The 27,920-nt window shown below is 51.1% G+C and overlaps 1 protein-coding gene across 3 annotated transcripts in view; it reads left to right on the top strand.

Moving 5' to 3' along the window:
* The first annotated feature begins 267 nt into the window (after positions 1-267).
* Positions 268-27,920, top strand: part of DVL1 (dishevelled segment polarity protein 1) — a 72,622-nt gene continuing 44,969 nt past the window's right edge. Inside the window, exon 1 of one of the 3 annotated variants that reach the window (XM_053281243.1) lies at positions 268-764. In XM_053281243.1, the coding sequence (XP_053137218.1) occupies positions 595-764 (170 nt within the window). In that variant the 5' untranslated portion in view covers positions 268-594. The remainder of the gene's footprint in view (positions 765-27,920) is intronic. The other 2 variants (XM_053281241.1, XM_053281242.1) reach the window with 2 other exon arrangements.

Raw genomic sequence — 27,920 nt, forward strand, 5'->3', positions numbered from 1 at the left:
TCCCCTCTCTTGCGCCCTAGACCAGAGCTCAGGACTGATACAAGAAACCTTCCAAATCCTCATCATAAAGCCCTTTGGGAATCGGACAAAACGCAAACCGGGCCGGAAAGGAACGCAGGTGTCTCTGCGCCCTGCTTGATTTTGGCTCGCGGCCAGGAGGAGGAGTGCGAGCAGACGGAGGCTGGCTTCGCCCCCCCGCCCCCCCGCCTCAGCCAGCCCCCTAGCTTTGGGGAGAATGCATTCTGGGGAGCCCGTGCCAAGGTGTCCTTCCCCGACGAAGCAGCTAGGGAGCGGTGTGGGACGTGAAATCCGCCGCCCTCGCCCAGGCTTGCTACGGTAGTGCTTAGCAGCCACTGACATTTTCCTTCCTGTTTGGAAGGCAGGCTTGCATTGTAGAAAGAAAGCTCTGAAGGACTACCTTGAACTTGGCCTTGGCGCGTCGTCTCCCCCCCACCCCCCTTTTCTCTCCCACCCCCTTTCTCCCCACCTCAGCCGCTCGCACTCTCTCCCACCCCCTTTCTCCCCACCTCAGCAGACCTCTCTATTTCTTCCCCTTCCCTGCTCCCCCTCCCCTCCCCTCCCCTTCCTTCTCCCATGGCGGAGACAAAAATCATCTATCACATTGATGAAGAAGAGACCCCCTATCTGGTGAAGCTCCCCGTCTCTCCGGAAAAAGTAACTTTGGCCGATTTTAAAAATGTCCTCAGCAACCGGCCCGTGCAGTTCTACAAATTTTTCTTCAAATCGATGGATCAGGATTTTGGGTAAGTTGGCAACGTGATCGATTTTATTGATTTGGTTTCGGTTCTAGACCGCCCTTCCAAAAATGGCTCAGGGCGGTTGACACAGAGAAATAATAAATAAAGAAGATGGATCCCTGTCCCCAAAGGGCTCACAATCTAAAAGGGAATATGACAGACACCAGCAACAGTCACTGGAGAAACTGTGCTGGGGGTGGAGAGGGCCAGTTCCTCCCCGCCTGCTAAATAAGAGAGAATCACCATGTTAAAAGGTGCCTCTTTGCCAAGTTAGCAGGGGTTTTCTTGGGAGGGGGTGGTTGGAAAGCAGATCTTCCTGTTAATGACTGGCCACTTGCTTCCCTAGGGTGGATTGTCTTTTTCGAAATGTGGGGAGGGTCAGCTGGGATGCCGCTTGACACACACCCCCACCCCCAGTTCTGTCTCAGCACCTGCTTTGGGCTCAACGGGGCAGAGATGATATGCACATTGCAGACTGACAGAAGAGAATTTTTCTCTGGATCTGTACGTTTCAGCCTCTTGGTATTGTGCCGAGGTAGTATCACCCGGCTCTGTTTTGGTTTGGAAAGGGGATGAACAGAAATCAGGGTTGCTCTGGTGTGTTTTGACGGATCAAAAGCCCGCTGCGGGAGGCAGAGACGCAGATGGTTCCCCACCCTGCCATTCTGGCTGCTGCCAGGTTCCAAGGGTCGAAATAGGCAATGATTTGTGTATGTGTGTGTGTGTATTTCCTGAAATGTAAAGACCGCAGAGAATCCAGGGTGTGTGTCTGTGATTGTCGTAGAGAGGAGGGGGGAGTTGTGTTTCTTTTCAGGCCTCTCTGGCGTGGGATTCAGTCCTGTGCTAAGGTGATGCTGAGATGAACCTGGGGTTTTCTCAACTGTGAGCCTCCCCGGAGAATGTGGTGCAGTGGTTAGAGTGCTGGACTAGGACTGGGGAGACCCGAGTTCAAATCCCCATCCAGCCATGAAACTAGCTGGGTGACTCTGGGCCAGTCACTTCTCTCTCAGCCTAGCCTACTTCACAGGGTTGTTGTGAAAGAGAAACTCAAGTCTGTAGTACACTGCTCTGGACTCCTTGGAGGAAGAGTGGGATATAAATGTAATAATAATAATAATAATTATTATTATTATTCCACGATCAGCAAAGAGAGAATGTTAAAGTTCCGGAGTGAAATAGCCCAAAGGTGCATGCGATGCTAAAAAGAGCCTTGCTTCTAAAGAATCTGGGGGTGTCACAAGGAGGGTGCATGTTCAGCAACGCCCTCCCTGCTGTGTGAGTTGGGTTTGGGGGACGCCAGCTGTAGCCCCCCACCCCACCCTTTGCGGGCCTGTTTATAAAGAGATGCTGATATGAGCTGTTCTCCCAGAATCGTGGGAGTGTTGGCGGAACCCAGGGGGTGTGGCTGTGATAATCTTTGCGGGTCAAGGTTATCTTTCCGGAAGAGAGAAATATTACATCTCTGTGGGGGTTCTCGGTGTCTGGGGCTTTCCCATCTGCTTGGTATTTAAGCAAAGACCGGAGTATTGTAAGCAGGTGTGGGGGGTGGAACCTCTCCCTAAGGAGAATGGGAGATGTCCTCTTCTATGCCTGTTTCAAGGGTGGGATTTGAGATGGGGGGAGCTTTTTGCCAGGAGGCTGGGGGAGGTGTCTTTCCCCCCACCTCACCCCACTTTCTGCTTTGGCCTGTGCCCTGTGCCACTTCCAAGGCCTAGATCCCTAGAAGATGAGCTAGGGACCTGGACGTGTTGGGTTAGCCGTGAAACCTACTTGATTGCCCCGTGGGGCAATTCGATTTATCAGGGGATGCAGTTGGTCACATGGTGTTGATCAATAAATATGAAATGCGCTCTGAAATAGGCTTTTTCCGTTTCTCCTGGCCAGTGTCAGATGTGTTTGGAAATTAGTGTGTGGAGGAATATGGGTGCGGAATAAATTTCTGGAGTGCGGTGTGTGCGGTGCGGGGGAATTCTGTCTATCGGGGGTTAGTGAGTATCCCCTCACTAGATAATAATATTTTTAAATGTGGTTAGCGTTCATTTGGAAGCTTTATGGAAAGAATGGAGAAGACGACGGGTTAAGGCATTGTGCTTAACCGTGATCTATTTTAAGTAAGGTATCTTTAGCAAACCTGGATCGATGTAATAGATCCGCAAATCTTGATTTGCTTAGCCATATTGTGATTTGTTTGGGTCCCTCCCCTTGGCCTTTCCTCCATGGTCTAGGCCCGTGCTCTCTCCCTCTTGGGGGAGAACGGGTTTTGTGGTAGCAAGCAGGAATTGTGCCCTTTGCTAAGCAGGGTCCATCTTGGTTTGCATTTGGATGGATGACTACATGTGAGCACTGTAAGGCATTCTCCTTAGGGGATGGGGCCAGGGGAATGCATCTGTTTGCGGGCAGAAGGTTCTAGCTTCACTCTCTGGCATCTCCTGGTAAGGCTGCGAAAGATCCCTGCCTGAAGCCTTGGAGAGCTGCTGCCAGTCAGTGTAGACAAGACTGAGCTAGATGGACCAAGGGTCTGACTCGGTAGACAGCTGCTTCCTGTGCTCCTAAGTTATTTCTGGCATTTTCTCCTCCAATATTTTTCAGATGAGCCAGCCATTAAAGTCCCTAGGTAATCACCTGGAGATTGGTACTGATTTCTAGAGACTCCGGGCCAATATTGGAGACTATTTTTATTTGGATTTGCCCACTATGTGCATCCTTACATGTGCGCGCGCTCTCTCTTTCTCTCACGCACACATCATGTAAAGATTTCCTCCGTCACCTCCAGCCCTTTGATGCGGCCATGAATCAGCTTCTGAAATTCAATCCTCCTCTTCCTAATAAATCTCCCCTTTTCTCTCTGTAGGGTAGCTTTCACCTGTATCTATTTCTGGCCCAGTAGCTCTGGTGTTGTGTATCTTCCGTGAAAGGTCAGACCAAGCCGAGGGGGAAAGGAATGCAGAGAGGCCAATGGTAGACAGCTTACGGTCCGGATCGGTGTTCCCTGTAATCGGGAATCCCAGATCTTGTTGACTACATCATCCCTGGGGGTGATGGGTATTGTAGTCAACAACATCTGAGCTGGGTTGCTTCCGCGATCACATTGTACAAGTGTGAGATTCGGCACAGCATTCCTTATCCTCAGGAGAGTGGCTTGGTTCTTGATTTGATTTGAATTGACAAGTTACTAGTCCTCATGATGGGTTTCCCGTTATATGTGCAGGGGCTTTTCCGGTTGCTCAGGGGAGCGTGTTTCATAGCTCTTCTTGGTTGTATGTCCCATCTGTGTGACCTGCATGATAAATAGCAAGCATTAAAAAAAAATTTAAAGTAAGTGTGCCGAACTCAGCACATAGCAAATGCAGACAAGTCTCTCTGGATGATCTCCTTGGTTGGTGGGGCTCATAATGGACCCTTTTAGGGCCAATGTTGGTGGTGGGTGACTATTTCTGGGTCTCATTTCTCTGCTCCCCCGTGCTGAACTGAATGTTCCTTGGCCCCTGCATCGAACCCCAATATAATGTGGGGTGATATTGCTAATGTCGCTTTAGGCTCTTGCAGCTGAGAGGCAAATGGAACATTGGAAGCTTCCTTATCTCGAGTCATTGGCCCATCTAGCTCAGTAATGTCTACACAGGCAGGCAGCGGCTTCTCCAGGGCTGCAGGCAGGACTCTCTCTCCCAGCCCTATCTTGGAGATGCTGCCAGGGAGGGAACTTGGAACCTTTTGCAGGCAAACATGCAGATGCTCTTCCCAGAGTGGCCCCGTCCCCTAAGGGGAATATCTTCCGGTGCTCACGCATGTGGTCTCCCATTCAAATGCAAACCAGGGTGGACCCTGCTTAGCAAAGGGGACAAGTCCTGCTTGCTGCCACAAGACCAGGTCTCCTCCAAATGGGCTGTACTTAGATGGCGCCTGGGATAGGTGGCGGCAAGGGGCGTTGCCGATGTCAAGGAGGTTGCTGCCGTGCCGACTGGCTCACTCCCGTGAGTCATCTATATTCTGCTGTGTTGAATTTTTTTGAATTTTGAATTTTGGTAGTTCGGTGTGTGGATTCGAATGTGGGTCGGTGTCCCCTGTAACAGCAACTCCCAGAAGTTGTTGACTACAACTCCCAGCATCCTCGGTCAAAGCCCACTGCAGCTCGGGATTCTGGGAGCTGTAGTCGGCAACCTCTGGGATTCCCTCTTGCAGGGAAGACTGGTGTGGATTGATCAAAGGCTCTCTGTGTTGGCCCTATAGTGGTTTAAAAATAATAAAATTATTATTATTATTATTAATAATGAGAACTGAATGAGAAGGTGGCAGCTCAGTCAGTTTGGGATGGGTCAAGGGAACTAGAATCTCCCGCCCAGCCCATTCCCGCCGGGTGCACCTTGCGACTGAAATAAATAGGGCACATTTTGGAAACTGGGAGGGCAGATCCTGATCTTGCAGGCTTTGTGTGACTCCTTTTGCTGAATATATGGGTGAAGGCTGCCCATGAACCAGGGCTTCATGTTTTAGCCATCAGTACTCGTAGCGGGGAAATGACTTGCCTAGCAGGCCAGAGGTTGCTGGTTCGATCCCCGCCAGTATGTTTCCCAGACTATGGGAAACCCCTATATCGGGCAGCAGTGATCTAGGAAGATGCTGAAAGGCATCATCTCATACTGCATGGGAGATGGCAATGGTCAATCCCTCCTGTATTCTATCAAAGACAACCACGGCGCTCTGTGGTCAGTCACCACAAGTCGACGCCGACTCGACGGCACACTTTACCTTTATACGTATAGCATTGTTAGCAGTGATCACAAAGGGTCCATCGCCTGCAGTACAGTCCTAGATTTATAATTTGCTGAAACCGTATCGTGCCGGATCGTGACAATTTTATCATTGGTGTTGAATCGGAGCTGACTTTTCCCTCCCAAGCACACGCCTAATCAATCATCTTGGATGCTTGTTCAGCTGTTATTCAAGCTACTTGCCTCATGCTCTCTGGGCAACCTTTCTGCCTTTATTATTTTTTTTCATAAGCAGAGCTTGACAAATCCCAGGAAGGTACCAGGAAGCCACGGCACCTAGAAATTTAGCTGTGGTACCTAGACTAGAGGTAGAGTAATTTGTCCCAGGCAACCCTGTTTCTGAGCTAAGTATGTTACTTGTAAAGGGGATAAAGAGAGACTCATTTGCCCCACACCCTCCACAATGTCAGGCACTATGTCTGTTAATTTTGTCAAGTATCCTCTGTCTGGCTCCTAAATTTTTTGGTCTGGCTCCTAGATTCAAAGTAAACTTGCCATATAGGATACATACAGCGATGAGAGAGAGAGAGAATATGAATGGTAAAAACCATGGCAATACTGCTCTGGAGATGGGTGAAAAAGGGGAGTATGTGATGACACAGGCATTAGCCAATAGGTTATTTCCACAGCCCTCTCTCCCCCACCCCGCAGTTCAAACTGAATCATGCTGAAACTTGCAGAACGGGTCTTTCAGAACAGCGAAAGGTACGTTCACATTGAACGCATAAGAAGCACATTCAAACCAGCCCCGCCGTTCTTTTCAAAGTAACATCTGTCTTCAGTCGAAGACGTAACTTGTGCTTTCCAGCCACTGAGAAATAACTGTAGGGACACTGAACTCACTTGGCCTCCCTCCTAATGTCTGAAGCTACCCTTGCTAGGGATGTGCAAAAAATTTGACTGAATCAATTCGAATCCGATTCGAAACTGCTTGCACAGAATGGGATTCGTTCTGAATCCATTCAAATTTACGTGATTTCGAATCAAATTCACATTGAATTCAAGTGAATTTTATTCAAGTTTAGGTGAATTCGAATAGATCCGAACGAATCCCAATCTGTGCAAGCAGTTTTGAGTCAAATTGAATTTTGATTCGGATTCGAGTCGAATTTTGATTCGGATTCGAGTCAAATTGAATTTTGATTCGGATTCGAGTCGATTCGGTTGAATTCTTTGCACACCCCTAACCCTTGTGTGGACAATCTTGAGAGATGCCACCAAGATTCGAAGGCTGTTTAAGTGAATCCCTCATGGAGGATGTTGTGATGGTTTCGTCTGCAGTTTTAAGTGCTGGGGCCTTGACAAAGAGCAAACTCCAAGAGATTGGACTGGAGCTTGTATTCTGTGCAGATGTTCCCTCTCGGCCATGGCAGCAGATTTCAGGAGACCCTCTGTCTCCGGGTGGAAGCTTGGCAAGGCAGTTTCTCCTAAGTTTCCAATTAGCTCTCAGATTATAGGCCGTTTTTACAAGGGAGTTGGGAGCCACCGTAAAAATTGGATTAAGGGTGGAAAAGCCACAGCCAGGATTGGGTGGCAGATGCTCTGAGATTCTGTGTCACCCAGCAGGCGGAGGGTGAGCAAAACGTCATTATCTTCCTCGAACACGACTCCAATCTGGAGTTTCCCTGTCTTGTTTTGTCTTCTCCCTTCCGGCCGTTGGAGAGATGTGTGCATGGTGTGTCGTCCTCTGATGGTGTGTGTGTGTGTGTGTGAGGGAGAGGGATGAGTGACAGCTGAGTGCATGGTTATGAAGAGTGAAAAGATGGGTCTCTGCCCCAAAGTGCTCACAATCTCTCTCTTTCTCTCTCATATATTTTATTGATTTTTACATTCATACCCCGCTCTTCTTCCTCCAAGGAACTTGGAGCAGCAGACATGTCTCTAGCTTCGCGACAACCCTGTGAGGCCGGTTAGGCCAAGAGAGAAATGACTGGTCCAGAATAATTTGTTTATTTATTTCAATGTTTATACCGCCTTTCATAATGCGTCGCAAGGTGGCGAGTTCCATGGCTGAATGGGGATTTGAACTCGGGTCTGCCTGGTCCCAGTTCAACACACGAATTAAGCACTACAATGTGCTGGCTGTTGAACAGACACACAGGCGCTCTCTCTCCGACAAACACACACTCTTATCCACATTGTAAAAGGGACACATGGGCATATGAAGCTGCTGTCTACTGAGTCAGGCCCTTGGTCCGTCCCGCTCACTACTGTCTACACAGACTGGCAGCATCTCTCCGGAGTTTTAGAAGGGAGTATTTCCCAGGCCAGCGTAGCAATGCCAGGAAATGAACCCGGGACCTTCTGCACACTGTCACTCGGTGCTCTACCACCGAGCGACACCCTTTCCCAGTGCTCTGATTCCGTCATGCGAATCTCTCTTTCTCTGTCCATCCGCTGGCAATTTTTCCTGAACACCTTTTTGGCTCTCTTTGGTGGCAAGCTTTCAGGATGTCAACCGCACGCAGAGACTGTGGCCTGCCGCTTTTGTGTGCCGCCTTAGGAGCAATAAATTATCAGCGAGGTCGGCCAAGGGTTTGGGGCCTTTTGGGCTAACGTCCCTCTCGGGACTGCAGGCTGTCGGTCAGCCTTTCTGTTCGACTCCGGCTAAATCTTTAGCACGGCTGCGATGCCCGCGGAGGGAAATGGAAAATGGGAATGGCTGGAATTTTGGCTGGTGTGGCAGAGGCCTTTGTTTCTAGGGGCAAACCGCAGCCGTGTGTGTTTGTGTGTTTTGTGTGTCTCTTCCTGTTTTATTGCTGCCTGGGTTAAGATTCAGCCGGCTGGCTAGGAGCTATTACTCCGACTTTCCCCAACTTGCTTATTTATTTCTGAGCTTAATTTGCGGTGCTGAGCCTTCCCTTTCGAAGTTCTCAAAAGCTTAAGACCTAGTTCACTATTTTTCAAGCGGAGGTGAACTTTGGCAAAAAAACAAAAACAAAAACCCCTTATCAACGTGAGAGCCTTTCCCACTGTGTTAACCTCTGCACTTTTCTTTTTGCTGGGAGGGCCCCGGAGTGGTCCGATTCGGTATAGGGCAGCTTCCTATGTTCCGATGTGGGCGTCAAAGATCTTACTTTCCCAGGCTTTCTTTAACCCAGTTCGGGAGTATTTTATAATGCCTTTGTGTTTGCCGTTGACTTCTTTTTAGGGCTAAATTTAAATGTTATTGTATTCTGCGTTCTTGTCCAATAGGCCGCCCTGGAAATGCTTGGGACAAAGGGCAGGGTGGATGTGTTTCAAAATACAGAGGTGTGGTACCATCTAGAAACGCAGGACTGAAACTGAAAGCGCCCCCCATGCACGGAAGCACCCCCTGAGGCCAAAGGGACGGAACCGGGTCAGAATTCCGCCAGGGGCGGGAGCTGGAGGTTCCAGAGTGAATGCCGTAAGGCAGGAGATGCCCACCGGGGGCGCCCTGGGCGCGGGCGGACTACAGATCCCATCATCCACTGAGACGGCGGCCTTGGTGGACGATGGGAGTTGTAGTCCAAGGTCTGGGGCAGGGAGTGAAAGATAAGGCCAGTTGGAGTGAATGTTATATGGCACGGCGATCCAAGCTGCTGCTCCCCCGCCCCCAGTGGCCGCGGGCAAGCCGCCGAACCGAGGAAATGATGGCAGCGCTTTGGGTGGGGCCCCGGTTCCCTTGCCGTCTGCGAATGCTATCCAAACACAGCCCAGGGATGCCAGAGGCCGAGGTCTTTTCCTGTGGCGGCGGCGGCGGCGGCAGCGGCTGCTGCGGCGAGGGGAGACGGAGCAGGACAAACAAATGCCCTTCCAGGGCTTTGCTCCGCGCGGCCACCCCTCCGAGCGTGGGCGCGGCCGACTTTTTGCGGGAGAGGAGGAGGAAAGGAAAGCCGAGACCGGGAGGAGAGGAGGGCGAGAGATGGCCCTCTGGCCTGCTGTGTGCTAAAAGGCTCCCCCTGTTCTGCAAGGAGGCACAGACGTCAAGCAGGGTGGCCCAGGGTGGGTCCTCCGGCTATAGTTGCATGACATCTCCCATCACCACCACCCCCCGGCACCGTGTGGACTAGAGTTCCCATCACCCCCTGCCGGCTGCCTTATGCTGAATCAGACCACTGGTCCACCAACACTGACTGGGAGCAGCTTGCCAGGGTTTCAGATGGGGGTCCTTCCTCACTCTTCCGGAAGATGCTGCCAGGGATTTGCCCTGGGCCCTTCTGTGCGCAAAGCAGATGCTCTGCCACTGAGCTGATGGGAGCAAGCAGAACATGTCCCCTTTGCTAAGCAGGGTCTGCCCTGGTTTGCATTTGAATGGGAGACTCCCTGTGGGAGCGCTGGAAGAGATTCCCCCCAGGGGATGGGGCTGTTCCGGGAAGAGCAGAAGGTCCCAGGTTCCCGCCCTGGCGACATCTCCAGATAGGGCCGAGAGAGACTCCTGCCCACAGCCGCTGCCAGTCTGTGTTGACAGTCCTGAGCTAGATGGGCCAAGGGTCTGACTCAGTAGCAGGCAGCTTCTTCAGTTCTGATGAGCCACGGATCTTCCTGATGAACATATGAAGGCGATTATACCGGGTCAGACCAGCGTTGTCCTGCAAAAGCGATTAAGAATGGAGTCTGTGGAGAAATGGAGAAGCCTCCTAGAGGGGCGGCCCGGGGTTTGGAAGCCGGGAGAAGCTCTTGTGGAACTCCTTGGAGTTTCTGAGGCTTTCAGGGCAGGGTGTGGAGGGACCACCTAGCCAGAAGAACGTTCCCGCGTGAGGCAAGAAGAAGTGGGAGCATCTGTGGAGCACATTATGATTGAAGGATTTCTCTCCGGGGAATGGAGGAATCTTCTGCCCTTCCAAATTCTGTGCACCTTTTTGGAGGAAAGTTGCATTCTTCTCCCTGCTGTCCTCGTGGCCTAGTGGTTAGAGCAAGAGAGAGGGCCAGGCGTGCCCCACGGCTGACGATTCAGAGCTGAGAATCCAGCCCTCCCCGGCTTTCTCGGTGAAAATATCTTTATGTCTTTTTTTTATATTGACCCTTAACACTGGGCTGGAAACTCCACGGGTGTTTTCTCATCAATCTCTCCCTCTTTCCTCGTTTGGTCTCGAGCTGCAAAGTCGAAATCTGTTTTAGATCATCTTTTAGGCCCCGCTCTCACCAAAAGTGGTCAAGTTGTATCTGGACCGTCCTGCAAAAACGGGTGTAGATGATTAAATGCCCCAGGAACCTAGATGCTCTTCCCAGAGTGTCTCCTTCCCCTAAGGGGGATACTTTCCAGTGCTCACACTTCTAGTCTCCCTTTCATATGCAACCAGGGCAGACTCTGCTTAGCTAAGGGGACAAGTCATGCTTGCTACCACCAGACCAGCTCTCCTCCTCCAAGGGATGTAGCTCTTGTCCAAAATCGCCATGAGCATTCGTCCCGCCGCCCCCAATTCTACCAACCACCCCAGCTGACTCATGGAGCCAGCATGGTGTAGTGGTTAGAGTGCTGGTCTAGGACTGGGGAGACCCGAGTTCAAATCTGCATTCAGCCATGAATCATGATCCTTGCTGGGCCAGTCACTTCTCTCTCCGCCTAACCGACTTCACAGGTTTGTTGTGGGGAGAAACTCAAGTATGTAGTACACCGCTCTGGGCTCCTTGGAGGAAGAGCGGGATATGAAATGTAAAAATAATAAAATAATAGTAATCATAATCTGCAGTTCTCAGCGGCACCTCGGGAAGCGTTGCCAGCAAACTTTCGACTGGCACTCCAGCTTCACACGCGAAAGTCCCCTCTGTCGATCACTTGTGGGGGAATTGAGGCCGATTGATTTTTGTGGAGGCAATCTTCTAATGGATGGTGCCTACGTCCGTGGGGAGGCGAACGCTGCTATCTTCTGCAGTGTCAGACCCAAAGTGCCCTATTATTTTTGAAATTGCGACGGGCTGCTCCGCAGCCATTCATCTCTGCCAGAACGCAGTTGAGATGGCTTGCCGTCCATCTCTTTTCTGCTCGTCTTCTCTCTCCCGGATGGGCCTTTAACAGCCGCCGGCGTTGTCTTCTGGCCCCAATAAACTCATCTTCCTTCCAAAGGGAGCTCCCAGAAGACAGGATGTGCTGTGCGGAAATGATCAAGGAGCCACCTCCTTCCTGATTCTGCCGTTTTGGAGGAAGGCTCTTTGGAGGCATCAGATTTGACTTCATTCCTCTTTCTTAAATGTGGGAAACGACTCAGACCTTCTGCCTTTGGTACGATATCTCCAGCGTGAGAGGGATGTTTCTGCCTCAGAAGGGGTGTGTGTGTGGCGGGCCATGTAATTTATTACTCCGGAGAAATAAGAAAGGTGGGATGGACCGTGAGAAAGGCTCCAGATAATTCTTGTTTCTTGTTCGCTCCCGGAAAAGGTATTTCTCCTCCACCCTGCAAAACAACAGCCATGTGGGATATCTTACCAACAACCCTATGAGGTAGGTTAGGCGAGAGGGTCCCCAGATTATGTGGGACCGAGAACTCCCATTACCCACTGTGCTTGGGGACGATGGGAATTGTAGTCCAACAACACCTAGGGACCCAAGGTTAGAAAGGAACATAGCCTATTTATCCAAATAGAAGACGGCTCTGAATTTAAGACGGCTGCCTTAAACCATGCAGGATAAAGACAAGTTATACCCCTGCCAAACGATCAAAGGGACAGCTTTTAAAGTGGTGATTCTCTTATATTTAGCACGGGGGGAGCAATTGGCCCTATCCATCCCCAGCACAGCATCCCTCCAGTGGCTGTTGCTAGTGTCCATCCTATGTTTTTTTTTAGATTGTGAGCCTTTTGGGACGGGGTGGGGGGGATCTTATTTATTATTGATTTACTTCCCTCTGCAATGTAACCCGCTGAGTGGCTGTTGCATGGTGCAAGAGACAAATTTGGCCTTGTAATCGCGCCAAAAAAAGAAAGAAAGAAAGAAAGTCGACAGCAAGTTGCCATCCGTGAATATCGCCTTTGTCTCGTGGGACAAACGAGGTCTGGGGAGGTCTGCTGTGGTCTTTCCCAACCCCCTGTTCTAAACAGTCTCTCCGGACACACACGAGCTTCTGTTCTGAAGAGGGGGAAGGAGGCATGGCTACTTCCAATTTAATTAATTCATTAATTGGATGGAACAAGCTGATGAACAAACACAGAAGGCCTTGGAATGCGACCCAGAGAAGATGGCCCAATTGCCTGCCCTGAGTTCAACCCTTGCAAAGACCCCTCACCCCGTCCCCTGAATTGGACATGTGAAAAATTCCATTTTGGGTGCAGCTGGTACCTTTGCAAGCAAACAAGGGTTGACAGAGGAGAGCTGGTCTTGTGGTAGCCAGCATGACTTGTCCCTTTTGCTAAGCAGGGTCCACCCTGGTTTGCATTTGAATGGGAGACTCCATATATGAGCAACTGTAAGATATTCCCCTTAAGGGATGGAGCCACTCTGGGAAGAACATCTAGGTTTCAAGTTCCCTCCCTGGAAGCATCTCCAAGATAGAGCTGAGAGAGATTCCTGCCTGCAACCTTGGAGAAGCCGCTGCCGGTCTCTGAAGACAATACTGAGCTAGATAGACCAATGGTCTGACTCAGTATATGGCAGCCTCCTATGTTCCTAAGTTGCCGGATTCAGTCTCTGGCAGCATCTCCAGCTAGGCCTGGGAAAGACTCCCGCCTGGAACCTAGGAGAGCCGCTGCCTGTCAGAGTAGGCTAAGCTGAGCTAGACGGAGCAAAGGCCTGACTCGGTACAAGGCAGCTTCCTATGTTCCTAACTCTCCTCGCACGTTGTTGTGTCCCAGAAAGTTGCTTTTCATCCGACGGTGTCCTGACACGTTTGATTGAGTCATAACTTTATTTTTAGCCCACAAAGAATTTCAGAGATGTCAACGGAGGGGGGTGGGGGGGAAGCTCCACTTAGAGGCAACGGCTGCTCTTGCCTTCAAGGAGAACCTCGTATGTGGAGGAGCGCTTTCCCAAAACAAAGAGGAGGGGAAGCAAGGAGGGGGAGGGCTGCCCGCATAAATATCTTAATTGGAGGCGTCTGGGAGAGTTGTGCCTGTGACCACCGGGCGGGTGGGGCCCGGCGGAGCAGACGGCCGTGTGACGGGATCGACCCTGACAGGCCGACGAAAGGCCGCTCAGGGCGACGGCTTTGAGGCGTCGATTCGGTCTGACAGCCTCGACTCGGAGCGAGGCGCATCGTGTCGGGCCGAGCGGAGGAGTGTCCCCCTTTCCGTGCCTTGCCTTGGGGGCGCTCGGACCGTTTTTATTCTCGAACCGTGGCCGCGTGCGGGCATTGTGTGGCCTGCGTGAGCGTGTCCGGCCTGCACGCCACGAGGCCATCCAGACGGATCAGTCAGTGAGTGAGACACCGGGTGTCCTGTCGGCTGGTTGAACGATGGGGGTCTCTCCCGGCTGGTTCCCGGCTCTTGGGTTGGAAGGTCAGCCCTTGATTTTCCCGCGGGCCAGATTTTCAACCGGGCTGGAGGACAGGCAACATGGGCTGCACCCACTGGCACGTTGGCATCTGCTGTGAAGTAGGCAAAGGGCTCTTTAACCCGCTCTGCCCTGGGAGGCCTTGGCCGAGCGCTCCCGGAAAGCTCCTTAGCTCTGGTGCCGGACGTCGTGACATGCGTTATAGTGGCAGGGTGCTGCTGAAGCTCCTGGCTGTTCACGCAGAGGGCGTGGGGAGGGTTAAAGAGCCCTTTGCCAGTTTCTCAGCCCGGGAGAAAGGGATTGCGGTGCATGGGAAAGTGAAAGGCTGTGCCAAGGCCTCTGTTGCTGACCACCGCACAGGGGAGGGGATTAAAGAGCCCTTGGCCTGTTTGTTTTGGTGTTGGAGAAAGTGACCAGGGCACGCAATAAGGCAAAGGGCTCTGCCGAGGCTTCTCTTGCTGTCATTTGCAGGAGAGGGGATGAAAAGGTCCTTCCCCTGCTTATTTTGAGGGAGGAGAAAGTTACCAAGGCTCGCAATAAGGGAGAAGGCTCCCTTGCTGCCCACTGTTCAGGAGAGGGGATTAAAGAGCCCTTTGTTTTGGTGTAGGACAACGTGGCCAAGGTGCATAATAAGGCCAAGGGCTCGGCCAAGGGCTCCTTTGCTCTTCACATTGCAAGATGGTTTTACTCCTTTTGGTGCTTTGGGTTCAGAGCCAGTGGTTGAGGTGCATCATTGGGCAAAGGGCTCGGCCAGGGTCCCCCTTGCTTTTTGCACTGCAAGAGGGTTGTTGGTGATTTTGTTGTTGTTGTTAGTTCAATTTCTATGCCACCCTTCCAAAAATGGCTCAGGGCGGTTTACACAGAGAAATAACAAATAAATATTTGTTAGAGCCCTTTGCCAGCATCTCGGCTCGAGGGAAGGCGATTGAGGCCTGGTCTTTGGGGTCAGGTAGCTAGGCCGAGAGGCAGGCGGAAAAACTATTCACAAATATTTCTACAGCGCTTTTAAAGAAATGCTTTCAAAGCACTTTACATAGCGATGGCGGGGAGGTGAGGTGAGGGGCCTCCTTCCAGTTTCTTAGAGCTTTCCTCCTGGCCGGGCCGCGCTCTAGACGTGAAGACGATTCTTGGAGACTGAGTGAATGACATTTGGAGAAATCTTCATAGGCAGAGGTGTCACAGAAGCCTCTCAAAAAATGGCTTTAGGAACATAGGCAGCTGCCATAGACTGAGTCAGACCCTCGGTCCAGCTAGCTCAGTATTGTCTACCCAGACTGGCAGCGGCTTCTCCGAGGTTGCGGGCGGGAATCTCTCTCAGCCCTATCTTGGAGATGCTTCCAGGGAGGGAACTTGGAACCTAGACGCTCTTCCCAGAGCGGTGGCTCCATCCCCTAAGAGGGGAATCTCTTCCAGTGCTCATGCTTCTAGTCTCCCTTTCATATGCAACCAGGGTGGACCCTGCTTAGCTAAGAGGACAAGTCATGCTTGCTACCACCAGGCCAGCTTTCCTCCAGTCTTCAGATTCTGGGCCCCCCGCCCCTCTCTCATTCCGCCGTCCTAGGCTGCCAGCAACTTGGCGCTGTCTCTTTAATGTGTCTTAACAAGTGTGGAAGCCAGCTGTATGCTCTTGAGCTCGGGAGGGCCGGGGTTCGGTTTACAAGCGGGCGAGAGGGAAAATAAACCGCTGGCAGCGTGCTTGAGAGCTTCTCCGCTGTGTTTACCGAGAGCCTGGAATGCCAGCGTTCCTTGAGAGTGAAGCCTTGAACAAAAGAGTAGGGGATTTCTCTGCTTGAAGAAAACTCCCTCGAGACGGCTACGATGCCTTCTGTTTCGGGGAATTGCCTAAAGGTATAGAAGTGTCATAAATAAATCTCCTTCCTGCCGCTCATATCTATATATCTGAATTTCTTGAGCACCGTTTCTTCTTCTTCTTTTAAAGGTCTCCTTCTAATCAATCCTGCAGGCCTGGGGCGGGTTAACACACCAACATGTTGTTTTTAGCGTGCCGTTTTAAAAATGGTTTCGAAGTCTGATTGACTGATTGATTTTGATTTCTAGACTGCCCTTCCAAAAATGGCTCAGGGCAGTTTACACCGAGAAATAATAAATAAATAAGATGGCACCCTAGTCCTGGCACCCACAAAGTCCTGTGGTTGTCTTCTGGTAGAATACAGGAGGGGTTGGCCATTGCCTCCTCCCGCACAGTATGAGATGATGATGCCTTTTAGCATCTTCCTAGATTGCTGCTGCCCGATATAGTGGCAGTGGGGATTTGAACCGGCAACCATCTGCTTGTTAGTGAAGCATTTCCCTGCTGCATAGAGATGGCAAAACTGAGCTTTTCTCTGGGGAAGGGAGTTACATCATGGTGGTATGTGCTACCGCAGAGAAGAGCTGCAGTGTGCAACCGCTAATTTTAATTCTTTACAAATGAGTCAAACCCTGTGCTCGGTTTCCCTTGATTAGATGGTGTGTGTGTGTGTGTGTGTGTGTGTGTGTGTGTGTGTGTGTGTGCATGTGTGCGTTTGCATGTGTGTGTGAGATTGTGTGAGAGTGAGAGCGCAATTTTGAGCATTCCAATTTTTAAAGCAATGATTATTTACTCAAGCTTTTAAGCTTTCTTTCATCTCCCACGCTGCTCTGCTTTGTTGCATGCTGTTGCTCATGGATTTCGGATTTCATGGCTAATGTGCCTTTAATTTTGTTGTCATTTGCTTGGAGAATCCTAGCGGATTGGAGAGCCGTGTGTCAAACTGAAGGCAAGGCTGCCGATGTTGAACCACATCGGGAGCTGCCATATACTGAGTCAGGCCCTTGGTCTATCTAGCTCAGGATTGTCTACCCAGACTGGCAGCGGCTACTCCAAGGTTGCAGGCAGGAGTCTCTCTCAGCCCGATCTTGGAGATGCTGCCAGGGAGGGAACTGGGAACCTTCTGCTCTTCCCAGAGCAGCCCCATCCCTTAAAGGAATCTGTTCCAGTGCTCACACACGTAGTCTCTCATTCAAATGCAAACCAGGGTAAACTCTGCTTAGCAAAGGGTACCCGTCATGCTTGCTGCCACAAGACCAGCTCTCCTCTCATCTTTCAGGAGGAACTGCAACTCCCATAATCCTTGACTATTGGCCACGGGGGCTGATGGGAGTTGTAATCCAGCAACACCCATCTGGAGGGCCAAAGTGATGCAGACAGAAACAAATGTCGGAATGAAGCCGATGGGTTTTTAAAACCGAATGAAATGGCAAGACCAAACTGCATGTGGGTTGCTCCTGGGAACTAGGAACACGGGAAGCTGCCTTATACCGTGCCAGACCACCAGACCATCACGCTCAGGAGTGTCTGCTCTGACTGGCAGCGGCTTCTCCGAGGTTTGAGGCAGGAGTCTCTCTCAGCCCTCTCTTGGAGCTGCTAGGGAACCTGGGACCTTCTGCATGCAAAGCAGAGGAGTTATGCTCACTTCCACTGTGGATGCACCCATTGAACATATGTTGCTGCCGACTGAGACCGACCCCTGCCTGTTTAGAGAGGCGTGAACAAAAAGAGAAGGGGATTTCTCAGCTTGAAGAATACCCCCTCCGGACAGTGACAATCCTCCTGCTTCGGAGGTCTAAAATGTTCCCCCATGCATGCGCAGCCACGTAATGGCGCAGCGGGGGAAGTAACTTGCCTAGGGAGCAAGAGGTTGCCGGTTCGAATCCCCGCTGGTGTGTTTCCCAGACGATGAGGAACCCCTATATCAGGCAGCAGCGATCTAGGGAGATGTCGAAAGCTGTCATCTCATCCTGTGCGGGAGGAGGCAGTGAAATAATTTCCTAGAGATCAGACACATATATAAATAATGGCAAACCCCTCCTGTATCCTGCCAAAGATGACCCCAGGGCTCTGTGGTCGCCACGAGTCGAGACCGACTCGAGGGCACGACTCGACTTTATGTACAGGCTCAGGTACCACGCGGAGGCTCCTACTTGTTTCTAAATAACCACTCCTGCCTCTCTTCGTTATCTGGAGATCGCTGATGAAAGAGTCAGTCCCTGCTTGCCTGGATTATCACTTGCGGCAGCCACCGATATGGCCCTCCTCCTCCTCCTCCTCCTCTTCCACCCCGTGAATCTGATCCGGTTCGGAATTTGGCCGTTGTATCGGAACCATTAAAGATTGTCATTGGACAGATTCCCAAGCTCCTGGGAGTTTGGCTGGAGCAGGCGACAAGGGTGTGTGGCCGATCCAAATTAGGAAGCAATCAGGAAGGCTTAGAGAGATGCTATCTGGGGACCACCCCCGTGGCCGACGGAGGCAGTGCCCTCGGGGCGGGTGGCGTCGTTTTGCCGCAGGGGGAATGGCAGTGTGGCTCCATCAAGACGTTGTGCCTGTGGCGAAATCCGCACTTGTCAAGCTCAACTTGTCTTCCGCCTTGCATGCAGATCGGGGACACCTGGTCTTTAGGGACATAGGTCGCTGCTTGCTGCTGAGTCAGACCTTTGGTCCAGCTAGCGCAGGGTTGTCTGCACAGGCTGGCAGCGGCTCTCCAGGGTTTCAGGCAGGAGTCTTTCCCAGCCCTACCTGGAGATGCTGCCTGGGATTGAACCTGGGGCTTTTTTTTTTTTTTTTTGCTTGCATGTAAAGCAGATGCTCTACCACTGAGCCACAGATGCTTCTGATCCACATAGGTAGCTGCTTTCTGCGGAGTCAGCCCCTTGGTCCATCTTGCTTAGGATTGACTACACAGACTGGCAGCAGCTCTCCCGGGTTTCAGGCGGGAGTCTCCTGCACCCCTGCTTGAACCTGGGATTTTCTGCATGCAAAAGCAGATGCTCATCCACTGAACTAGGAAGCTGCCGTATACTGAGTCCAGTCGTTGTTCCGTCTTGCTTAGTATTGTCTACACTGACTGGCAGCAGCGACTCTCCAGAGTTTCCGGCAGGAGTCTCTCCCAGCCCTCCCCAGGCTGTGAACCTGGCCCTTTCTGCTTGCAGTCAGATTCCCTCCCACTGAGCATGGTCCCAGCCTCTAAGGGGGATATCTTGGTGTACTCACACTGGTATCTATTTCTCATGTTTAGGTGGTCACCCATCCAAATGCAAACCGAGATCATCCCTGCTTAGCAAAGTGGGCAATTCTGTCTCTTCCGGAGGCAAGCTCTCAAGTTACAGTACAGTGCCTCCGCCGAGCAGATCGGTTTGGGGGCGGCGTGCATCACAGCAAAGCAGCAACTGGTTTCTCGCTTGCCCGGTTCCCCAGGGCTGTTTGGCTTGAACTTTCCCCCATCTCTTTGGGAAGAGTCATTTCAGGTGCCTCGGATGGCTGCCTAGTGAAACCCAGATGTCTGAAACAAAACCAGCCCAGTGGTGGTAATGCATCAGCTTTTCATGCATAGGCCCAGGCTCCCAAATTACCTAGGTACACCTCTGCCTGTGGAATTCTCTGCCACAAGATGTGGGGACCGCCAACAACCTGGACAGCTTTGAGAGGGGTTTGGATAACTTCATGGAGGAGAGGTCTAGAAACGGCTACTAGTCGGAGAGCTATAGGCCACCTCCAGCCTCCAAGATGCCTTTGATTACCAGTTGCAGGGGAGTCACAGCAGGAGAGAGGGCCTGCCCTCAACTCCTGCCCATGGCTTCCAGCGGCATCTGGTGGGCCACTGTGCGAAACAGGATGCTGGACTAGATGGGCCTCCTTGGGCCTGATCCAGCAGGGCTGTTCGTAAGAACATAAGCTTATGTTCAGGTAAGGGCGTGTTCTCCGCTTAAAGCTCCTGGACCCTGCTCCCGAAATGTGCTTGCACATTTAATCTCTCATTCAAATGCAAACCAAGGTGGACCCTGCTTAGCAGAGGGGACCATTCATGCTTGCTACCACAAGACCAGCTGCCCTCCCTTAAGGAACATAGGAAGCTGCCGTATACTGAGTCAGACCCTTGCTCTATCTAGCTCAGTATTGCCTACCCAGACTGGCAGCGGCTTCTCTGAGGTTGCAGGCAGGAATCTCTCTCTGCCCTACCTGGAGATGCTTCCAGGGAGGGAACTTGGAAGTTGGAACCTTCTGCGTGCAAGCATGCAAATGCTCTTCCCAGAGTGGCCCCATCCCCTAAAGGGCCTATCTTCCAGTGCTCACACATGTAGTCTCCCATTCAAATGCAAACCAAGGTGGACCCTGCTTAGCAAAGAGGACAATGCATGCTTGCTATCACAAGACCAGCTCTCCTAGTCCTGCATAATGGACAAGGAATATAATGACGGCTGAGCTTTATTCAGCAAGGACAGCCAAAGCCAACGTTACGATGTTCAAGAAACCAGAAGATTCACTGGAGAAATGACAGTGCCCAAAGTTTGTCTTGCACTGGCCGCTCATGACAATATATTTTCCAGTCTTCGGTCCATGCACTGTGTAGCCTTGTGGTATATATCTCCCTCCGGTCTCTTGCATATATTTCTAACCAACGTTTCCATTTGCACCATAATTAGGAATTTTTGCTTAGCGGCTCCAGAACAGAAACTGCGAAGTCAGTATTCCAGCATTCCACCCAAATAAGATTCCTTGGGATGCTGAGGCTATAAGCAAAAAAACGTTTTTAAAAGTGCCCCTTTTGCTTTTTGTGCGATCCGGCATTTTCCTAGAGTAGAACGCCTCTCTGTTTCAGGCACGCCCGCCATGCTTCAAGTTGGGAGTGAGATTCCGGTGACTACTTCCAACTCCCATTTTGCGGGCACTAACCACAGGTTTGCCGAGAATCTGTCTTTTAACTACTTCTTCCTGCGTGTTTCCTAGTGGCTGGAATGTGATGCATGCAGAAGTTTGCAGGTTCAGTCCTCGGCAAAGGGATTGAACCTGCAATCTTCTGCATGTATCACGTTTGAGGTTTTTCTGCAAGGTCTTTTGCACATCTTGCAAAAACCTTTCACATGAAGTCTTCCCTTGAGTGTCACTGCTGGAGATCTGGTCTTGTGGTAAAGTAAAGGTAAAGTGTCGACTCCTGGCATGCACGGAGCCCTGTGGTTGTCTTTGGTAGAATACAGGAGGGGTTTACCATTGCCTCCTCCTGCACAGTATGAGATGATGCCGTTCAGTATCTTCCTAAATCACTGCTGCCTAATATAGGTTTCCCATAGCGGAGATTCGATCCAGCAACCTCTGGCTTGCTAGTCAAGACATTTCCCCTCAGGAATTGTCCCCTTTGCTAAGCAGGGTCCACCTTGGTTTGAATTTGGATGGGAGACTATATGTGAGCACTGTAAGAGATACCCCTTAGGGGATAGGACCATAGCTCAGTTATAGAACATCAGCTTTGCATGCAGAAGGTCCCAGATTCAGTCCCTGGCAGCATCTCCAGATAGGGCTGGGAGAGACTCCTGCCTTAAACTGTGAAGAGCTGCTGCCAGTCAGTGCCGGCAATCCTGAGCTAGATGCACCAAGGGCCTGACTTGGTAGGCAGTGTCATGTGTTCATCAGGTGCATCCACAGCTCACTGGAAGAGCCCCTGCTTTGCATGCAAGAGGTCCCAAGTTCAATCCCTGGCAGCATCTCCAAATAGGACTGGGAGAGACTCCTGCTTGAAACTTTGGAGAAGCTGCTGCCGGTCAGTGTAGACAGTAGTGAGCTTGATGAGCCTATCTGACTTAGTCTAAGGCCGTTTCCTGTATCCCTGTATCCAAGTAGAAAATACAGACTTTGGGTAGACCAGCGGTCTGACCTGGCATGAGACAATTTCAATACACTGAATCTGTGCCGATACGCCGATGTGGTGTGCTCGAGTCGGTTTCTGTCATCGTAATTCTTTCTGCGGAAAGGGAGCGGTCCTCCTGACTTACAGTGTGTGTCGGATTGGGACGTTGGCTTTTATCGCCTGGGCCTGTTCTTTATAACGTCGTAAAAGAGCAATCGAGCAGAAACAAATTGCTTGCACGGAGGCGGCTGCGTGCGGGGAGGGAGCAGCGAAAATCCGCGAAAGGATTTGGGCAGCTCCAAAACATGAGATTTCCTTGAACTCTCTCTCTCTCTCTCTCTGTCTGTGTGTGTGTGTGTGTTTTCTGAGCCTCCAGTAAGGAAACCATTTCTTTCAGGCCAATCCTGTCTGTATTCATGTCTCCAAGAGGGACAGGAATTGCTTAGCAAACTGTGCTGCTAATACTACAAATATTTATATACTGCCTTTCAACACCAGTTCGCAAAGAAGTTTACATCGCAAAATAAATCACTACGAGGGCTCCCTGTCCCCAAAGGGCTCTCAGTCTGAAAAAGAAACACAAGACAGACACACCAGCAACAGCCACTCACACATATTTTGTTTGTTTGTGGTAACAGAAGAAAGGGGAAACAGAAACATCTTGCCCATTATATTTCTGTGAATTTCATCAACAACAATTTTTTACACACACACACACACACACACACACACAGCCTTTTCAGTTGTGGCCCCTCGGCTTGGGAATGCCCTCCCCGAAGAGCTTCGCCATGCTCTGAATGGAAAAATTCAGCTGAATATAAATCTGGGATCGTCTAAAAGACACCAGAAGTGGAGGGACTTGTGAACAGAGCTGTTCACAAGAAGCCGTCTTCCCTCCTCCCTTCAAATATAATATAGAAATGTCTCTCAAACGGAGTAACGTCACATCTGCAAAGGATATTTTGCTGGCGGGAGGCAGAGAGGAACATTTTTCGCCAATTTCGCGCTCTGCTGCCCAGATGCCTCTTGGGAAATATGGCCCTGAGGGCCGGGGGGCCCCCGGGGACGTACTTTCAGGAAGCATCGGAGCCCGAAGGAGAAAGAGAGGGTTGTAGAAGAAAATGTTTCTGCCTATGTGACGCCCGTTAGTATCTGTGAGCCGTACATCTAAATAAAATCTGCCTTCAAATGCATGGCATTAAAAGCCGCCATTTGGCCCCGGGCAAAGCGTGTTCCTTATTACCGCTTGGCACATTTGAATACAAAGAGGCCACGGCCCTTTCGCTCATTAACTGCGCTGGGATTTGGAGTGGAAGGAAGAACCTGACGGGTGGCTTTGGTACGCTCCTTGTGCACAGAAGATCTTTCTCAGAGCCTAGTGGTTAATTGGGCGCGGAGAAAGCGGCAGTGAAGCCAGCCCGGAGGGGAGGAGAGCTGGTCTTGTGGCAGCGGGCCCGAATTGTCCCTTTTGCTAAGCAGGGTTGGCCTTGGTTTGTATTTGGATGGGTGACTACATGCGAGTGCTGTTGGCGGCAAGATATTCCCCCTTAGGGGATGGAGCCACTCTGGAACGAGCAGAAGGTTGCAAGTTCCCTCCCTGGCAGCATCTCCAAGTAGGTCTGGGAAAGACTCCTGCCTGCAACCTTGGAGCGCCGCTGCCAGTCCGTGCAGTCAACGCTGAGCCAGATGGACCAAGGGTCTGACTCAGTAAGTGGCAGCTGCTTTGGCTCCTGCAGCACCAATCACTTCGTTTCACCGCCAGGCCTGACTCGGGCAGGAGCCCTTTCACACTCCCCGGGGAGCAATTACACGCCGGCTGGCCGAGCGCCAGATTCTCAAAATAGCGTGGTGTTGTTTTTTCCGGACAAGGCAGCTCTGAGTTTCCAGGAAAGAGGAGAAGCGGGTTCAGAAGCTACGCCGCTTGGAGCTGCGTTTTGGGTCGTGACCTTAACGCAGAAAGAAAAGGAAAAAAACTCAATGTGGTTCAAGATGTTTCTACTTTTAAAATCACAGTGCGTCTCTCTCTCTCCTGTGGCAGGCCTGTTAGACAGCCGGCTTGTGTCGTTTCTTTCTGGTAAGGGGTTAATGAACAAGATGCATCTTACATGTGGGTCCAAGAGGAAAGGGGTGCAAATCCAGCCCTATTGCCTCCTCACTCCCCGCCCAGGCCAAGTGAGTTCATTAACCCCTCACCAGAAAGAAACTACACAAGCTGGATGTCTAATAGAACTGGGCAGAAACATGAGATTAAACAAATCTGGATATTGCTGATGTGAGCCTGAAAGAAAGTGTCTGGCTGAAGCCTACCTTGTGGTCGCAAGCATGACTTGTCCCCATAGCTAAGCAGGGTCTGCCCTGGTTGCATCTGAATGGGAGACTTGATGTGTGAGCACTGCGAGATATTCCCCTCAGGGGATGAAGCCGCTCGGGGAAGAGGAGAAGGTTCCAAGTTCCCTCCCTGGCAGCATCTCCAAGATCAGGCTGAGAGAGACTCCTGCCTGCAACCTTGGAGAAGCCGCTGCCAGTCTGTGAAGACAATAGTGAGCTCGATAGACCAATGGTCTGACTCAGTACATGGCAGCTTCCTATGTTCCTATGAGTTTAGGAACATAGGAAGCTGCTATATACTGAGTCAGGCCATTGGTCCATCTAGCTCAGTATTATCTTCACAGACTGGCAGCAGCTTCTCCAAGGTTGCCGGCAGGAATCTCTCTTTCAGCCTGATCTTGGAGATGCTGCCGGGGAGGGAACTTGGAACCTTCTGCTCTTCCCTGAGTGGCTCCATCCCCTGAGGGGAATATCTTACAGAGCTCACACTTCTAGTCTCCTTTTAATATGCAACCAGGGCAGGCCCTGCTTAGCAAAGGGGACCAGTCACACTTGCTACCACCAGCCCAGCTCCCCTCTCCTGGTTTCCGATCCAGTCTCTTAGCTGCTGTGTCACTGAAGTTTAAATGTTGAAGTGTGGACGTTTTTGACACCGTGCCATGAAGTAGCGAGTCTCAAAACTTGTTGATCTCTGGACCCCTTGCTTATGGCGATCCTACCTCGCAGGGTTGTTTTGTGTACAAAATAGGGTGCTGTCTTATTGGGGGGGGGCAATTTCGGGGAGTTGGGAAGATCCGGGCACCGTTTCCCCTCTGCACGAGGGAGCCTTTGAATCTCTCGGCACTGAGCGTCGATTCATTTTCGCCACGGCTTCCTTCTTTATCAACTGCGTTCCGCTCGTTCCTCCTTGGCACAGAGCTGGAGAGTGCAAGGTGGAATTCGCTGCGTGCGTTTTGATCAATCTTGGGGTGGGGGGGAGGTTGTCACAGCAGATCTGCTTTTCTTTCTGACGTGTCAAAACATTTCACAGGAGGGCATGGTACGCTTCTCGTCTTCCCCCGCCTTTAATTGCGAGGGGATTTTGAAAAATCGCTTTTGTTTTAATAGATATATCTTTTTTAATCCAAGCTTTTAGGTGGAGAGGTCCCCCCCCCATGAGATTCCACCCCCCCCACTCTCCGCCTGTCTCTTTGCCGGAGGCGTCCGTTTTCCGTATTCTTTGTACCTTTAGCGATCGCAACTTGGAAGGAGGTTTCTTCTTTATTCTTTTGCTGGTTCACAATTTTTTTTTAAAAAAAGTGCGACGCTCTTGGAAGATTTTAGGGATATGATGGGTTTGGCTTCAATTATTCATGCTTCTTTTCAAGATGTCGGACCAAATTCCTGCCAAGAGGCACACGGACGCAGTCTGGCGAACCCTTTATATGATCTGTTTTGTCACGGAATAACTGTCCCCCGAGTTAGCTTGACTTTGGATGCCTTTGTGGGTCAGAAGGTTGAAACAAGAGGCTAGGGCCGTAGCAGAGTATCTGTGGCAGAGTATCTGCTGGTGAACATAGGCCGCTGCTTTCTACTGAGTCCGGCCCTTAGTCCATCTAGCTCAGGATTGTCTGCACTGACTGGCAGCGACTCTCTAATGCACTTTTTGCCCCTTCTGTGCTTCCTTTTTAATTTTCTTTCTTGGGCCACCACTGACCTGGGACCTTCTGCAGGCAAAGCAGATGCTCTTCCACTAACCTACGCATTTCCGCCCGCCCCCCCGTATACAAAGATGCTCCCTACTGAGTCAGACCACTGGTCCATCAAGCTCAGTATTGTCTACACTGACTGGCAGCACCTCTTCAAGGTTTCAGGCAGGGGTCTCTCCCGGTGGCAGAGTATCTGCTTTGCCTGCAGAAGGTCGCAGGTCCCTCTAAGAGGGATTCCTCTAAGAGGGATTCCTCTAAGAGGGATTCCCAGATGTTGTCGACTACACCTCCCATAACCCCTAGCTGCAATGGCTTTTGCTTGGGGATGATGGGAGTTGTAGTCAACAATATCTGGGAATCCCTCTTAGCGGGAACGCTGGTCCCAGGTTCAATCCCTGGCAGCATCTCCCAAGTAGGAGTGGGAAAGACCCCTGCCTGAAATCTTGGGAAGCCGCTGCCAGCCAGTGTAGGCAATACAAATCTGGATGGACCAAGGGTCTCACTCAGTCTAAGGCCGCTTCCGATGTTCCCAAGCAATTTTGCTTGCGGCTTCTGCGGGAAACGGAGATGGGTCGTGCCATCCAAATTAGACTGCTCTCGCTTTCTCCGAAGCTGAAACCCACCTCAGATGTTGGTATCTTGCAGGGAAGGGGAGCCATAGACAGAAATGTTCCACAGCTCCCATGCGCGTCAATTGAACATTCATTTTTTTTAGAAAATCTCCGAGTTAAAAGCTTAAGATGAGCAGAACAGAGTGGGAGGCGCAGAGCACTAATGGAACAGGTTGCGGGGAGGGGGATCTGCTCATTTCTGGAACCAGCCAGTTTAAATCTCTCCCCCAGATCAGGGGTGTGTGTGTGTATTTTTCTAAAAGAGGGACATCTCAGGGAACAGACGCAGCTGCTGTTCTCCGCCTTCGATGTTTTCGCTTCTTGGTTCCGTCGCTTCGCGATTTGGTCGCTTCTCGAATCGAGGCAGGGTTTGGGCGAACCGGCCGGCTGTTGTTCTCCTTGGGGTTGGATTTGGTAGTTCGCACGGCAAGGGCGAGGGAAGGGGTTTAGTCTGCAGCTGCCGGCTGAGCTGGGGCGCCAGGCGACCGGTGGCTTTGCTGAAGCGCTCTTCGTACACGGGCCAGCTGGGGTGGTCAGTGGAGTCTCTTGTCCCGGCAGATGTTGACTACAACTCCCATCATCCCCTGCTGCGGCGGCCTGTGGTTGGGGGAGATGGGAGTTTTAGTCAACAGCATCTGGGCATCCTTGTTACAGGGAACATTGGTCAATACCTTCTTGCGGGGGCTTGGGGGATGCTCGTAGTGATTTTCGGCCACCGCCCCGAGATCCGGAAAAGGAGGGTCCGCATTGTCAGACTTCCAGCTTTCTGCGTTTCTTCTGCTCCGATGAGCCTGTCAGGGCTTCGGCGGCCACATTGGCAACGGTGTTTTCAAAGTTTCGCGAACGCAGAAATGATTTCAGTCATCCCTTACCAACCGCTGGCTTAGGAACATCGGAAGCTGCCATAGACTGAGTCAGACCCTTGGTCTATCTGGCTCAGTATTGTCTTCACAGACTGGCAGCGGCTTCTCCGAGGTTGCAGGCAGGAGTCTCTCTCAGCCCTATCTTGGAGATGCTGCCCGGGAGGGAACTTGGAACCTAGATACTCTTCCCAGAGCGGTGGCTCCATCCCTTAAAGGGGAATATCTTCCCGTACTTACACATGGAGTCTCCCATCCAAATTCAAACCAGGGCAGACCCTGCAAAGCTTAGGGGACAAGTTGTCACTGGTTCCACACAGTGCCATTCAGTGGGGACAGCTTTGGGCTCGATAGACCATGTGTTTGACACCCGGAGGCCCCAAGGTACAATCCCTACAATTTCCAGAAAATCTACATCTCTGAAAGAAACCTCTCATGGCACTGCCAGGAAAGCTGGTCTTGGTAGCCAGCATGAATTGTCCCCTTGGCTAAGCAGGGTCTGCCCTGGTTTGCATTTGAATGGGAGACTAATGGAGAGCACTGTAAGATATTCCCTTTAGGGGATGGGGCCGTTCTGGGAAGATAATCTAAGTTCCACGTTCCCTCCTTGGCAGCCTCTCCAAGATAGGGCTGAAAGAGAGACTCCTGCCTGCAACCTTGGAGAAGCCGCTGCCAGTCTGGGTAGACAAAACTGAGTGACATCCACCAATGGTCGGACTCAGTTGAAGGCAGCTTCCTCTCTTCCTAACTTTTTGCCATTTGAATGTGCAATATTTATTTATTTATTCATTCATGCATCTCATGTATTTATTTATTTGTTGGTTTGTTTGTTTGTTTAATGTCTTATCTATTATTTATT

Source organism: Hemicordylus capensis, chromosome 16 (genome assembly GCF_027244095.1).
Source record: "Hemicordylus capensis ecotype Gifberg chromosome 16, rHemCap1.1.pri, whole genome shotgun sequence".
In the NCBI taxonomy this organism is placed as follows: domain Eukaryota; kingdom Metazoa; phylum Chordata; class Lepidosauria; order Squamata; family Cordylidae; genus Hemicordylus; species Hemicordylus capensis.